At 46.3% G+C, this 16,110-nt stretch overlaps 1 protein-coding gene across 2 annotated transcripts in view; it reads right to left on the bottom strand.

The window, feature by feature from the left end:
- SETBP1 (SET binding protein 1) overlaps positions 1–16,110 on the bottom strand; it is a 325,358-nt gene that overhangs the window by 295,371 nt on the left and 13,877 nt on the right. For both annotated transcript variants that reach the window (XM_073343442.1, XM_073343441.1), the window contains exon 2: positions 10,838–11,503. In XM_073343442.1, coding sequence (XP_073199543.1) covers positions 10,838–11,329 — 492 coding nt within the window. In that variant the 5' untranslated portion in view covers positions 11,330–11,503. The remainder of the gene's footprint in view (positions 1–10,837; positions 11,504–16,110) is intronic.

Genomic DNA, 16,110 nt, shown 5'->3' with positions numbered 1-16,110 from the left:
GGAGATAAGGTGCGTCCGACAATACAAACCCCTCTGAGAAACTGTCATGCTCGCCCAGCACAAAAGGACTTTTTTGTCATATACAGTGAAATCAAATTTACCGAGAGAAAAGCCATTTAATAAGCTGCCTATCAAGGTAGATTCTACCTTGAAGGAGCAAAGAAGCAATTTCCCTCCGTATACTGGCCTGGACAACTAGCTAACTGCATTACAGTAGTGTTGTCTTTTCCTGAAGCTTCAGGTACCGGCTGATGGTGAGAGGTGGAAACCAACATGATGTGGACCAATGGTCTGATCTGTGGTGTCATATTCCATGCTCCACTGCTCAGACCTGAACCTCCAGAGAGAAAACAGAGTTGTCAACAAGAGCAGATAGGCCACTTCCTTTGACATTGCCACCCTAGGACCACATTCAATCAGATATCACTGGGCGAGTGAATATTACATGCCAACTCCCAAAAGGACGATACTCATCTTTTCACCTGTGTGGCTCAGGAGTGACTCACAGAATCATCTAGTCCACCCCACACCCAATGCTGAGGCAGGATTAAATATATTTAGGCCATACTTGACAAGTGTTTGCCTAATCCTTACAGGACAGGATTTCCACAACCTCCCAAGGTAACCTGTTCCAGTGCTTAACTATCCTTACAGTTAGGAAAACTCTCTAATATTTAATCTAAATATACTCTGTTGCAAACGAAGCCAATTACTTCTTCTTCTCCTACCCTTGGTGGGCATTTATAGATTCCAAGGCCAGAAGGGACCATTGTGATCATCTAGTCTGACCTCCTGTATAACACAGGCCATAGAACTTCCCTGAATTAATTCCTAGAGCAGATCTTTTAAAAAACAGCCAATTTTGGTTTAAAAATTGTTTGTGATGGAGAATCCACCACGAGCTTTGGTCAGTTGTTCCAATGATTAGTTACATTAACAATTTACACCTTATTTCCAATCTAAATTTTGTCTAGCTTCAACTTCCAGCCTTTGGATCATGTTAATATGTTTGTCTGCTAGACTGAAGAGCCCGTTATTAAATATCTGTTGTCTATGTAGATACTTATAGATTGTAATCAAGTTACCCCTTAACCTTCTCTTTGTTAAACTAAACAGATTGAGCTCTTTGAGTCTATCACCATAAGGCATATTTTCTAATCCTTTAATCATTCCTGTGGCTCTTCTCTGAACCCTCTCCAGTTTATCAACATGTACATGGTGAACAGTTGAGCACCATCCTCTTTACAACAACCTTTTACGTATTTGAAGATTTAATGTCCCCCCTCAGCTGAAATCGGTGGCACTGCAATGATATAAAGCTAAGGCAGCAGGAGAATAAAGCCCTTAAACATCTCAAGGAACTTCCCACGATGGCAGAAGAGCCTGAGAAGAGGATGAGAGTGCGTATTGCTCGTTTGCTATTAATAATAGACTCAAAGATTTAAGGCCGGACGGGACCATTCCGATCACCTAGTCCGACCGGTAGCATGCAGCCACCTCAGCCACCATTTCTGAATCAACCCCATGAATCCTCTTTGAGCTACAGCCTGTTTTTAAGCAACAGATAGGCATGCACAGCCAAGATTTCCAGAAGAAACTAGCGATTTGGGGGTGGCCACCGTGCAGCGTCTTTAAAGGGGACTGGCTTTCAGAAACGTTGTGGGCCCACCTCATAAAAATAAGGCCTCTTTAACGGGGGGGGGGGGCTCAAATTTGGTACCCCCAAAATGGAAGCACCCCAAATCAGTCGTCACTTCTAAAATGTTGGGTATGGATTTTATTATGCCTTTCCTCCCCGCCCCCATCACATTTCTTACCTGTAACTTTCACATATGACCTGCATTTGTCATTATGTCAGGAAATTATCTATATCGCTATATCGCTCACAATGGCCACAGGCTGCGTTCATAAAGGACAAAAGACCCTGGATGTGGAGGGGCCCAGAAGCACAGCTGGAGTTGCAGGCCTGTCTGTGCTTCCAGAATAAACATCTGTTTTCAGAGGTCTTGTAACACCCAGCCATAAAAACTTGCTCCAGGCTAAAGCTCACAAGACAAGATCTCAACCGAGAAGTATTTTTAAATCTTTTTTCTTTAAATACCACGGGGGGGGGGGGTGCAGAAGAATTAAAACTATAAAACAAGCACTGAATGCCTGACTAGGACACCCACAAGAGCAAAGGAGTTGAGAGGAAAGACAAAAAGCTGCTTTACCTAGCTAAGGGGTCTCAGACATGTGGCCCGAGCTATTTGCTGTGGCCTGCCAAGCTCCCCGTGGCCCCTCCCCACCCCCACCCTGAGTTATTTCCCATGGCCGCCAAGCTCCCCTCACTCGCTGCCCCACCCCCACCCCCAGTGCGCCACGTCCCCGCTCCTCTGCCTACCTTCAGGCACTTCCCGCTGCCAAACAGCTGTTTGGCGGCGCTTAGGGCTTTCCAGGAGGGAGGGTGGAGGAGCAGTGAGCCGCACGCTCAGGGGAGGAAGCGGAGAAGAGGCGGGGCAGGGGCGGGGATTTGGGGAAGGGGTTGGAATGGGGCAGGGAGGGGGCGGAGTTGGGGGTGGGGACTTTGGGGAAGGGGTTGGAATGGGGGCAGGGAAGGGGTGGGAGGAGGCTGGGCCTCATGGAAGGGGTTAAGTTGGGGCAGGGCCAGGGGCAACGGGGTGGGCGGGTGTCAGTGATGCCTTCTGGCCAATGTACTAGTCCTCATGTGGCCCTCCTGGTAATTTGAGTTTGAGATCCCTGACCTAGCTTGTTCTTCCTCTCCATTGCGCAGGCCTTATCTCTTACCTACCAATCTGTGGCAAACACATAAAGCTAGTAGGCCCTGCTCTCAAAGATGGATGATCTTGTGGTTAAGGAATTGAGCTGGGGTGAAGGAGGGCTAGGTTCAACCCTTGGGTCTGTCACAGGTTTCTTGCGTGACCTTGGTCAAGTCACTGAAATTGATCTGTGCCTCAATTTCTGCTTCTGTACAATGAGGGTAACACTATTTCCTTTCTCCTGCCTTTTTTTCTAGTTAGGCAGTAAGCTTGGCAGGGTACAGTAGGAGCTGTTTCTTACTCTGTGATTGCACAGGGCCTAGCACAACGGGCCCCAATATTAGTTGGGGCCTTTAGGCTACATCTACACAGCCTGTGGCTGTGAGCCTCCCTGCCTGGCTCAAAAGAGTTGGGTTAGCAGGGCTTGCACGACCATGCTGAAAATAGCTGTGGAGACATTACAGCTCAGGCTGGAGCTGGGGCTCTGATGCTTAGGGAAGAGGTGGGCTTCAGAGACTGAGACACACCTTCAAAGCGCTGTCCACACAGCTCTCTTTAGTGAGCTAAAGTGAGTCCTACTGGCCCGAGTCTGCAGTGGCCTCCAAAACGCTGTGTCGACATACCTTTTCGTCATTGCCCTAATACAAATAATAATGCTTTTTGTTTGTAGGTGGGCCCTGTCAGATTCCCACTCACCCTGGATGCCTCATATTAACTGAACATAGCAGAGGATTTAAATGTCAATAGTAGCTAGAGATAACGTTTCCGATACTGAGATGACAGAGTCAGACTCCACAGTCTGGCAAGGAAGGGAAAACACAGTAAATTCAGCCTGTATTTGAGGGTCGCTTATCAAACTGACTCCTTTTAAGCATCCAAAGTGGAAAAGTGGAAACAGATATTTTTAAATAACTACAGAGCTTTGATTGTTTTGGGGGGGTATTTTCCTTAGATGAAGGTAAAGCTGAGAAGACAACTCCTAAATAGGCATTTATATGAGGGAAGTAAACAAAAGTCTGCGGGAGCAACCGCTCTCTATGGCTTCTTGGTGAAACCCCAGGACCGTTATATTGCACAGGGCATGTTCTGTGCACCAAGAGAGCCCAAGCAGTTTCCTTGACTACACCATTGAATGTGCACAAGTCTCTGAGTGTGAGGGAAAAGAGGCTGTGTGTGCACTAATGTGCGTGAGAGGCTACATTACAAGCACTACAGTGGTGGAAGGGGTTTTTCCGTCGCTTTAGTGAACCCACCCCTTTGAGAGGCAGAAGAATTCCTCCATCAACCTAGCAGTGTCTCTACCAGGCCTTAGGTCAGCTTAACTACATCTCTCGGGAGGAGGGGGGTGATTTTTCACATCCCTGAGCGACACAGCTAGAGTCAATCTACGTTTGAGGTGTAGACCAGGCCTGAGTGAGACTGGGTGTGAGACTGAACAGGAGGGCAAGTGTGAGTGTAGGAGGGGCTGGAAGTGAGTCTGAATGTGTGTGTCAATGTAAGTGAGAGGTACATGTAAATATGAGCTATGTAAATCTGTGCATTTGAAGGTGTCCATGCAAAGGGGTGGGGGGCCAGGTGTGGACATGAGAGAGAGAAACACTGGAGGTTTGTCTCAAGGAGTTTGAGTGAACATGTATAAATTGGAGGATGGGGGGCTGGGTTTGAGACCGTGAAAATGTGAGAAGGAAAAGGGGGTGGGGGGGAAGCTCAGCTCCATATAGTGAAAGAGGACTGGTCGCTTTCATTTTGTTTATAGATAATTTCACTTTCTGTTTTTTTTCATGCGCCAACCCCAGGCATTCTAATTGGTGTTTCCAACACTGTGGAGGACAGAAAAAATAATAATTTAAATTTACAAAAACATTTCAGAAATATTGGAGGCTTGATTCTCCAGATCCTTGCATATTTAGGCCCACGCAGGCCACTTCGGGCAGTGTTGTGCTGGTCTCCAAGTGCAAAGCTGCCCAGAAGTCATTTTATCCAGCCAGTGGAAGATTCCCCTCATGTTAGTTGCTCTGCTGGCACACATATGCTGCAACACATCTCTCCCATCCCCTGGTATAAAGGGTAGGTCCTATGCCACCACCCTTTCTATACCCTAGTTCTCCCCCACTGCCAAAATGACATCTGGTGTAGGCAGTACAGTTTAGAGCAGCCTCGAGGCTGCTCTGATCTTCTCTGCAGACCAAGCCAGCACAGAACCATCCTCAAGATCAAGGGCCCATAAGAGTCTCCTTCATGCCATGATTCCTTAGCTGTGCCCAGCATCCGGTGGGGGCAGCTGAAAATCTAGCCTTACCATTCTGTGCCTATAGCATTTCAGACCCACTTTGAACTGGTGTAAATGACAATACGAGGCAGTGGAGAATTAGGCCTTTGAGTTCAAATTATTTGACTCTGCCCCTTTAAATTTGCCCTTAATTTTGGAGTTTGGATCAATATTCTTTTCATGCACTCACCCCCACTCCTCCTCCAATCATTTGCTCTTTAAAGGTATGGAACTGGAAGTGGCCATCTATCCAAAAAAATAAATTAAAAAGAAGGGAGAAAACAACAGGGAGGGAGGGGGAGAAGGAGAAGTCCCTTATATAATTGCACCTTTAAAAAAAAAATCATAACCTTCTTGGAAGAAAAGGGCTTATGCCAACTACATTGAAGTCCAAATCCCAAAGGGAGATGATCATACATACAAGGGGATCCCGAAATGTTATGCCTTTTTCAAAGAGAAACAAATATGCACCGTGAGCAATTTGAGGTTCCTGCATGCAAATCAGAAGGGAAAGGAATACAGCACAGGGGTAATTTGACAGGAGAGAGATACTATGGAGGCACATGAGAACCTGCAGGGAAAGGGAAATGTGCAAGCCCCGAGCCAAGAAGGAAAGGGGAAATATGCATGATGTGCATGCTGCTCCAAAGGGAAAAGGATATGAACAAGGGAATCCTCAGGGAGAGAGACAGGAGCACGTAGGAATTCAAGGAGAAAGTGCCAGCATGGGGGGTATACAAAGTGAAAGAAAAGCAAGAATGGAAATTCAGGAGAACGGGGTGCTTGATAGGAACTTCTTGATACAGGCAGGTTTCAGAGTAGCAGCCGTGTTAGTCTGTATCCGCAAAAAGAAAAGGAGGACTTGTGGCACCTTAGAGACCTTGGTTACAGTCCTCCTTTTCTTTTTGATAAAGACAGCCGCTCTGGAGTTAAAATCAAGATGTATATATGAGAGAATCCAGGAAGAGAGCTTCCTATGAATGCACACAAGAAAATTTTACTTCCACTGCTTAGATCTCACTGATAAATTTAGTCACCCTTCCTAAGCGTAAACAAAAAGGAGTTTTCATGCCCTGAGGCAGTGAATTATGCATATGAGGGAAACTCGAATGAAAGTTTGCCACAGTAAGTAACACAACAACAACAAAATCCAGTGTTTACAGCAATAGGAAAATACAGAGGGCAGCAAACGAAGGGAAAACACAGAACTACTTCTCATCTGGGGCTTGTTCAACCCTACGAGACAGGCCTGGAATGTTGATGGATTGCTTCTTAGCATGTGGTACCAGGCTTCTAGTGCCCAACAAAGCTGACAGTTTGTTTGCCCGCTTCCAAAGGGAAATGCACTAGTATTCAGTAAAAGATGCAGACTTGTGATGGCCCTGCTGCAGGTATGGAAGTAACAGCATGTGCAGCAAATTCGGCGCTTGCAAGGTAGGGGAGTTGTGGCTTATGTTGTGTTTTCTTAATCAGACTATACCCTAGAGTCACAAGTGGGCTGAGACCCATCTCCCCCTCAAAGGGTCTGTGACAGTCACCGGGTGGCTAGTCCTTTTAAAGGGAGATCGTTCTCAGCCACCTGTGACAGTTAGGAAGCCCTCTGCAGATACAGAACAGTGGGTGTTGTAAACACCGATGGCTCAGCCCACTCCAACCCAGCGCGGAGAACAGCTGAAATACTACTGAGCATTTACAGAGCAATTTTACAAATTGCTGTACAAATACTAACCAAAATGGAATCCGTCTTTACAGGAGCCCGGCAAAATGGGCAAGCAACTACCATCAGCCTCCTTTTCCAGAGAGGGAAACTAAGGCAAAAAACTTGGCAGAGCTAGGACCGAAAGCCAGAAATTCCTGGATTACAGCCTAAGTCTCAAACCATTAGGCCAAGGATTTGCAAATTCTTTTTCATAATGCGGACCACACCCAATAAAATCGTCTCCTGGATTCCCTCCACTCTCATTCATGATCACATAACATCCCCGGGGCAACTGCCGCGATTGTTCACATGGAAAAGCAACAAGAGCAAAGTAGTTAGTATATGTCTAGCTTCTTTTAATTTAATGTAGCTGCTGGAAACAAAGACTGGAGCACTCCCCTCCCTCCCCCAGTGAACAGACAGCTCTCCACAGACTCCATTCCAACAAGCACCACCAGTTGTCCACGGACCACAGTCTGAGAACTGATGCATTAGCCCATACTGCCTTATAAACAGAAGAACACTATACGACTAAGAAATAGGCATAACTCCCTCCCTAAGTGGCCACTGAATAGACACTATTGCCCCAGTTCGCAGCCCTTTTGCATTACTGGCATCACCACTCCTTTGTGTACCCACACGCTGTTACTTAAATTGCTTCCATGTTTTCATTACTTGCCCTCTGTGCTATGTCTATTGAAACTCCTGCGAGCATGCTGAAGAGGTATTTGTAAGCACTGGGGACTAACTGTAGCTGTGGTTTAAATTATTATGCAACAAACCTAAATGATTTTTCAAGTCCTAATAGAGTTAGCTCCTCCTTGGGGGGAAAAATAAATTTGAGCACTCGTCCTCTAGGTGTAAAACAGCCATTTACACAGCTGTTGTTCACATTAAGGGCAATGGGTAGCCTTAGAAGGGTTTGATTTTTATCGGTAGATATAGATACACGCCAATTACACCATACACGTACAAACCAACAAAAAAAAAATATTTCCATCGATAATAATTGAAATGCACAGATAGACAAAGTAAGACAAATGCTGTCTGAGAACCTACTAGAGTGCTGGGTTAAACGGTTTAGAATGTGTTGTAATGTCGGCGTTAAATAATTCCCCACAACTGTGAACATTTCAGTAGATCAAAATGGAAAAAAATGCTGAAAAATAAACATTGACATCATCCATCAAAGTTATAAAAATTGAATTCCACCAAGCCTAGCTATGTACAGCCCTTGATCCACGAACATGCCTCACTGGGAGTTCAAAGCAGTGTGTAGCCCTGCATACGGACCTGGGTGGTCACTGGAACAGTGTCACTGCTCTCAATCCCAAGGGAAAAAAATAAAGTGGGCCAACGTCTCCACTGAGTCCAATGGAGTTATGCCTGCAGAAAATTTGGCCCACAGACTTCACTGTGTTGTTCCTGATTGCTACTGTTCTCCTCAGTTGGTGATCTCTTGAGTTTGCTTTTGCTAAAGCAACAAGAGATGAAGCCAGTATAACTGTGTAGGAATAAATACCACTAAAGGACCACAGATCCCTGGCTGGTTTAAATAGTACAGTCTCTTTCTCATACATAAAGAAAGCTGGCAGTACTTCTGTAAGCCAATGCAAAAACTCCCTATATGAGATGCATACTCCTCTACATGGAAAAATCTCACAAAAGGGCAAGAAAGCCTCAGCTCCAGTTCAAGTCAAGTTTCAACTTGCAGCTTCCTCCTAACCTCAAATTAACTGGATCTTCACAAAAAAACCCTCATGATGCGCACATCAGCCGTTCAGCAACTACATGATTTTACCACTGCACCCTTTGACCTCCCTTCTCCTTACCTGTCCCCGGCAAGGTCTGTCATCATCTCCTGTTATAACTTGCCTTCATTTAGGGCCTGATTCTGCAAACTGGACGGTAAGCAGCACTTACTCACTTGAGTAATCCTATCGGCCTCAGGGTTTCAAGATCAAGCCCTGTAGACTGCTAGCTCTTCTGGGGCAGGGACATTTGGCTGTGAAAATCATCAAAGCTACCGCATTGTCCTCCTTTAAATCCCTCTCCACGCTTCTTCTTTGTGGAAACTCCAGCTGGACAACAGTTAGGCAGCCGGTGCACTGTAAGCCCCGTTTATTATGCTAATTGTAATCACCTCACCCTTATCTGGTGCTCCCCGTCTGTGGATTGTATCCACCTGTTGTCTCTTGCCATATATTTAGATTACCCCGGCCCCAAAGAGCTTACAGTCATTTTGTAATATGGGTGCGCAGTGCCTAATACAAGGGGGCCCTCATCCCTGATGGAAGCTTCTATGTGCTACAGAAATGCTTGGTGTCACGGACTTAAAAGTCACATGCTCTGCCCACACACCAGCACAAAGCTGCTGAGAGCCGTATCTTTGAATCTCCTGACCTTTGCATGAGTCAAATCTCCTCCTTAATGTTGCAGTGCTGTAAGCATTTTGCATGTCACTTCCACAACTACTGTTTGTTGACTTTAAAAATAACCAACAACCACTTTAGTTGGATGGCCATGCAGGCAACTAAACACACTGTGATGCTAGCTCCTTTCATTTGACCCTGATTTCCAATAACAGTCCTGGAAGTTCTCCTTGATCCACATACATAACTATAGTCAGTGTGTGTTCTTATCAGTATGGTTCCACAATCATATGAGTTTGTTTGGACACAGTCATTAACAGCCAGATTGTGGTACCTTGTTAATGTTGGATTCTATTTCACACGACAAGCACTTCCATTGAAATCAACAGGACTGCTTGTGGCGTAGGTTGTTACTCAGTGTGAGCAAGGGTATTAGTATCTAGGCCTAAGCATTACTTTACGTTAGTGGATATCCAGATATCTGGAAATCTGCACCATAGTGGATAAACGGCCCAAAGAAATCCCTTCACTGAGTTAAAAGTAACGTATTCACCCACATGCAGTATGTTATTCACATTGATTCAGAGAAAAATTCTCCTTGCCTTCAGTCCTCATGAGTTCACACTCCTTAAGATTCACTTTGGCTAAACCGACACATGATCACGCAGTTTCACCCAATGTAAAGAATAAGAAATCTCAGCCCAAAGAGCATTTCGAGACTATGAGAAGCACCTGGAAGAAAATGGAGCTAATAGTGGAGCTGCCTTCTCAACGATAACTTTAGTGTCACCAGCACAATGCTGTAATCGAGAGCAATGGAGCCAATAGCCCCGTATATAGGCACGAGCGCATTTATTCTCTGCACGCATACCTGTGTTCGACGATGCAATTTAAAGCTTACAAAACAAAGGGATTGAGCAGTTGTGCTCAGACACATAGCAGTTAGAAACGGGGGACATCGTTTATCAGTCATTTACTTAATAAACTTAACTCTCAACTGCATACAAAACAGAAAAGGCCTTTGAAGGTCAGAGAACTTTTGACCTCCTCTGCACTGGCTATCATAAAGGACAATTCAAGATGATCTTCATATTGTACGTGGGAATGCTGGACTGTCCCTCGTTTATATCAGCTCCGTGTTAACCAAGCAGAGCTTGGCAAATTGGGTGAAGGTTATTTCTTGTGCACACACATGGGATACCTTTTGTTCTCAGCTGATTAGTCTAGCCTCTCCATGACCTTCAGAAGCACAACTGGTGAACTCTGGCAACCCGCCACAGCACAGAGGTTCAGGTTGCCCCAGGTTAGTCCCACTCCCAGGAGTTCCGAGCAAGGCAGATGGTCCCCCCATACAGCGAGAAGGAACAGGAGAACCCATTGTGTTCCAAATCTGTTTTGGTAACAGGGCTGGTTCTTATTATTTCTGCAAAAGCAGAGTCCAATACCCAGGGCCAAATCCTGCCCTCAGAGGCATGCAGCTGGCTCCCAACCCCTTCCCAAGAGGGCTGGGGGCATAGCCTAGTGGAAGTTGCATGCATGCACCCGTAGGCAGAATGTGGTCCTCATTGTTCAGAATGTCTGATCAGATTATCTCACTCGGTCCATGCAGCACAGTCTTGTGTAAAAACAGGCAAAGGGGGCCGGGGAGAGGAGGGAAACAGTACAGTTCATCAGCTGTGAACAGCTAATAAAGAGGAAAAATAAATAAGAGGCCACTTGAAAGCACTGGTATCCTTACCTTCTTTTTGGAGTGCCCTCTGTCCTCCTCTTTAGCTGCTTTGCTATTTTTCCCACCTCGGGAGAGTTTCTGCTCCCCAGACTGCTTGATGGTGATTTTGATCTCAGGTGGGCAGATATAGTTCTCCAGGTTTTTAGGGGGCTTCTTGGCTCTCTTAGTGGTCTGGATTTTCAGCTTCAGGCTCCCCTCTGTAAAGTTAGCCTCCTTGATTGAAAACTCCTGCTCCTCCAGGCCATCTCCTGCCACCCATTTCTCGCTGTCTGCATTGGAAGTGGAATCCACGTCTCTCCCAGAACCCAATTCGTCCTCTTCTTCTGGCTCCAGTCGTTCTCCGCTCACTGGAATCCCTTTCCCGGAGCCTGAAGCAGGCAACATGGTCTCCCCCGTGCAGCTAGAAGAAGGTGGAGGCTTCACAGAGGCAACCGTGGCCGGCAGGAAATCCGCCTCGCCTCCCCTTTGCCGGGAGCTGCCTAGGGTCTCCCTTGCCTCCATGGCAATCTCACAATGCACTGGAGTTTTATAAGAGGGAAAGGGGGAAGGGGAAGGTGATGAGGAGAAAAGGGGGGAGAGGGGAGAACCCCAGGAACTGAATGGTAACTGTCTGTAAAATTTAAAGTCCCAATAGTCCGGACACTGGAAGGAGCTCAGAAGTGATCAAAGCCGCAACTGTTGAAAGAAGAGAGAAGAAAAAGGAAGTCAGCACTCATGCATGTGACAAAGTGCAACCATAGGACCGACTGAAACAGAGCACTACGGGGCTCCCCCAAGATGGGTCCAATCCAGCACAGCACTGCGCACCTGCTGTAAGGTCCTGAACACCTTCAGTGAAGCACGTAGGATTTGCCAGCACTCAGAACCAGCCAGAACTTGGGCCTAAAATACTAGGGGACAGCCAACCAACAAACAATGACAATCTGTACCCCAACGAGATGGACTGGATAACGAAACACACGCACAGAAAAACATACGTACATCTACACACGACTGAAGCTGCTTGGATTTGGGATTCATTTGCACCAGCTCAAGCTGGAAATGCATCGAAGGTTAAGTTTCACCACTGCTTAGGGCTCCAGAGGAAACCTGGAGGCCAGCATTTTCAAAAGTGACTCATTTCACATACCTCCATCTTTGAATGCCCAACCGGAGAGGGCTGATTTTCAGAAAGCCCCCACCCTTTGAAAATCAGCCCCCCTTTAAGGTGCCTCTAGTTGCAAACCCCAAAAATGGAAGCAACCCCTTATCTAATCCCTTTTGAACATCTTGACCGGATGGACAGGAGAAGCTATAGAATTTCAACAGAGATAAAGCAAAACAATGGGCATGTTTCGTGCAGAGTTACATAAAGACCAAGACAAACACCAAGCATCCAGTGAACAATCTTCTAGGGAACCAGCTACATACAAAATCTTAAAGCAAATAAGGATTTCCCAACCCACCCCATGTAGCAACAAACTGTAAAGGCAACCCTGGGAAACAGCAGTTTGGCCAGTCATCAGTACAACATGTCCCCTTGCATGTTTCACTGTAACACTCCTCATTCTAGAACTCAGCTTGGCACTAGAAATCAGGTAAGCTTTCTTGTGGGGTCTGCAGTTTGAACGGCTCGCTACTTTCCACTTTTTAAAGTTCAGGGGAAACGATCCTGCACATACACTATTTGCTCAGATTTCCACTGGAGTACAGCCAGAGGTCACTGATCTAGCCTTGGCCTGTGAGGGTAGTGGTGAAAAGTCCTTACCGTCCTACTGCTAAATGATGGAGAGGCTGAGGGAGCTGGGATTGTTTAGCCTGCAGAAGAGAAGAATGAGGGGGGATTTGATAGCTGCTTTCAACTACCTGAAAGGGGGTTCCAAAGAGGATGGCTCTAGACTGTTCTCAATGGTAGCAGATGACAGAACAAGGAGTAATGGTCTCAAGTTGCAGTGGGGGAGGTTTAGGTTGGATATTAGGAAAAACTTTTTCACTAGGAGGGTGGTGAAACACTGGAATGCGTTACCTAGGGAGGTGGTGGAATCTCCTTCCTTAGAGGTTTTTAAGGTCAGGCTTGACAAAGCCCTGGCTGGGATGATTTAACTGGGAATTGGTCCTGCTTCGAGCGGGGGGTTGGACTGGATGACCTTCGGGGGTCCCTTCCAACCCTGATACTCTATGATTCTATGATTCTATGATGTGGTGACCTGAGTACAGTTCTTAGTAGACCGATATCCACATGAAAGCACCATCAATAACACGAGCTGGCTTCCTTTTTGGCAGAGGAACTAAGAACCGTGCACCTCTCGGAGACTGAGCTATCAGCTGGCTCTAGAAGTGGTTTATCTGGCTCATGATAGAGGCACATCGGCAGAGCATATGCAAACATTTGTGCTCAACTTACAGCTCTTCTGTGGATAAAGATAGGACCATCAGTGTCCAGAGCAATTGAGCCCTGCTCTCCCATAAGCACTAAGTTGAAAGGTATCCCACCAATGCAAAGGGGATAACAACCCCTCACTCAAAGGGGTTTTTGGAGGATTAATTAGTTAATGCCTGTACACTGCTTTGAACATGGGAAGGTTTCGCTTAATGCTAGCTAATATAATTATTAGTTTAAATAGGGGACATATCACACCTGCCTGACTGTTTTGATTATGCAGGTGTAACCCACTCTTGGAGTTTGCCCTCTCCTAGAATGCTGGACTGAGCCTCTAGGGGGGTCCTACCCTTTGGACCATGACAATAATGGCTACTGGAGCACTCTGACACCATTTCCCAACATGCTTGGAGACAAGGGCAGGGAGAGAGGAATTAGAAACTCCTGCTGAGGCCAATAGGCTTCTGCATTGGGGGAGGGGGGAGAGAGACTATGGACAAGCTGTTTGCTGGGGCAATGATGAGCCAGGGCTGCTCAGCCCTCAGTGAAAGGACGCAGCCTGACTCAGAGACACAGACACTAGGTTTAGTTTCAGAGTTCGGTCTGGGAGCTGAGAGAGAAGCAGAACAGCACAGGGAGCCACTGGTTAACTCCCCCTCCCCAGTGCCATAAAGGGGTCTTTGAACTACAGCAGGAAAGTTGCACGCACCAGGCAGCGACAACTCTGCAGAGACCACCGTCCAGACTGACAGAGATCCAAGCCGGCACTGGCTACCAAGAGCCAGGTGAGATCCCCACAGGACTGAAGACCAGGGAGCCAGGAGAGGACCCTGTCCCACCCAGGCAAAGACACTGTTAGAGGACCCCTTTTCTTTTTGTTTAAGCCAGCCAACATTCGCAGCACTCCAGCACTCACCTCCAGACTCAGCCTCTGGGTACCATCCGCCTAGGGAAGTGGCCAGGGAGGCAGCTGGGGGTTGGGAAGAGCTGGGAGTGTTGGGAGGTGGGAAATGTGTTGATAATTAGTATTATTAGTTAACTCTAAACGTTTCCTTCCCCCAATCCCATCTTCCTGCTCCCAATAAAGTCCCTCTTTGTTATGTTGTTATTTTGGGTGGGGGTGTCATTTCTTTGCTGGGTTTGTGTTGAGGTACTTTACTGTTTCCAGTGTGTTTTATACTCCTCACCAGCAGTGGTAGCAATATTGTGACTTGAGCACAGTGAGGAATCACCTTGGGTGGAGGCACCAGGCGTCACAAAAACAATTGCACCCAGGACTCAACCCCCGCGAAGAGAAGGGAGCAGCCCCTGCAGGTAGCAAGCACCAGAAAGGAGGTTTGAGCTCTACCTCGGGGAAAGGCTACACATGTAACTGCTCCACGCAGTTAACGGACCTGGCCCCCTGCCATGCTTTGTGCCCAAACAGATGACGGCATCAGCGTCAGGGATACCTTCCACTTCCACCCATACCAATCAAATAAAGCTCCTTATTTATCTGACATTTTGCATTGTTAATTTCCTTACAGAGGAACACACTGTAGGCACACAGAGTACTGAAATAAACATCAGGTGGTAAGGTTCTGCTGTGCGGCATTCCTACAAGTTACTGCTTTGGTATGCATGCATGTGCAATGGGCACTCTGTACCGGACGTCCATCCACAGGACATTAACCCCTTCCCCTGCTGGTAGAAAGAGCAAGCAGTTTCTTGCAGAGAATGTCTATTCAAACAAGCAGGGTACCAGGATGTGCCACTTCAATTGGGCAGCAATGGAGGCTGCTTCTGTTTGCAGAGAAGCAGCTACAGCATCCAACCCATCAACAAAAAGTGAACTAGATTTGATCATCATTTCAAAACATCAGAACAAAACCCTGAACCCTAACTCTGGGAAGTTCATATAGAGGTTGGAATTTCTCTCTATGCGGCTAGGAGCTGACCAAAACCTAGGCTCCTACTCCAAACTTTGGATCTGGATCCCATCTACGTGCCTGACTCTGATCTAAGTTACATCAACGTAAATCAGGAGTAGCTGAATAAAGTCATCCATGCTCCATTCACATCAGATGGGTGTAAATTGGGTTAGATTAGGGCCTAAGAATCTTGGCGTCATCTTGTGTGAGAATCGGCAAACCATGATATCAACAAACCTGCAGCAATAAACAAACAATGATGCACTATATCTCTGTACAGGAATTAAATGGGTCATTGTTTAAGGTAGCTCATTATTCTGCTTCAGGGTTCATAGTTAAATGACTTGGGTAATGGGACATGATACTTGTCTTTCTTGTTTGGGCAGACTACACATGCTTTGACTAGTTAAGAAACCTCAGTTCAACCTCCTGAAAAAGCAGTCTCCTGGGTAGTTCCCCACCTCTATTTCTTTCCCCAGCTTCAGCCATGCCAGTGCTGAACTTTGAACTATTTCCAACTTTGAAGCACTAGGCATGAAGACAACACTAGACATGTTAATGGGAGATACCACAGGAGCAAGTCACTCAGTAGGAGCAATGTTATTTCTACCAATGTGACAATACCCTTTTGTTAGTGTATCCCTAAAGCCTCACTCACAAAGATACAAGGTTCTGGGCATCTTTGGAGCTGAAGAAAATCAAATTAGTGATTAGTAAGAAAAGCTTTAGACAACTTCTGTTTTCTTCATAGTTATAAAGTCAAACTCTAAACCAAATCCTGGATCCAGATATTGGGAAAGTTTGGTCCCTGATTCAGATATTTAACTGGGAATTGGTCCTGCTTTGAGCAGGGGGTTGGACTAGATGACCTTCTGGGGTCCCTTCCAACCCTGATATTCTATGATTCTATGATTCTATGATATTTTGGCTTGGGTCCGTCTCTATCGTTTTGCATTGTCTGCTGTTCCATGTTTCATCTGGGGCTGCAAGTGAAAGTGCCAAAACAAAGCAAG

This window comes from Lepidochelys kempii, chromosome 5 (assembly GCF_965140265.1).
Source record: "Lepidochelys kempii isolate rLepKem1 chromosome 5, rLepKem1.hap2, whole genome shotgun sequence".
NCBI lineage: Eukaryota > Metazoa > Chordata > Testudines > Cheloniidae > Lepidochelys > Lepidochelys kempii.
Note: the sequence above shows the minus strand (reverse complement) of the source record. Positions and strands in the feature narration are given on the sequence as shown.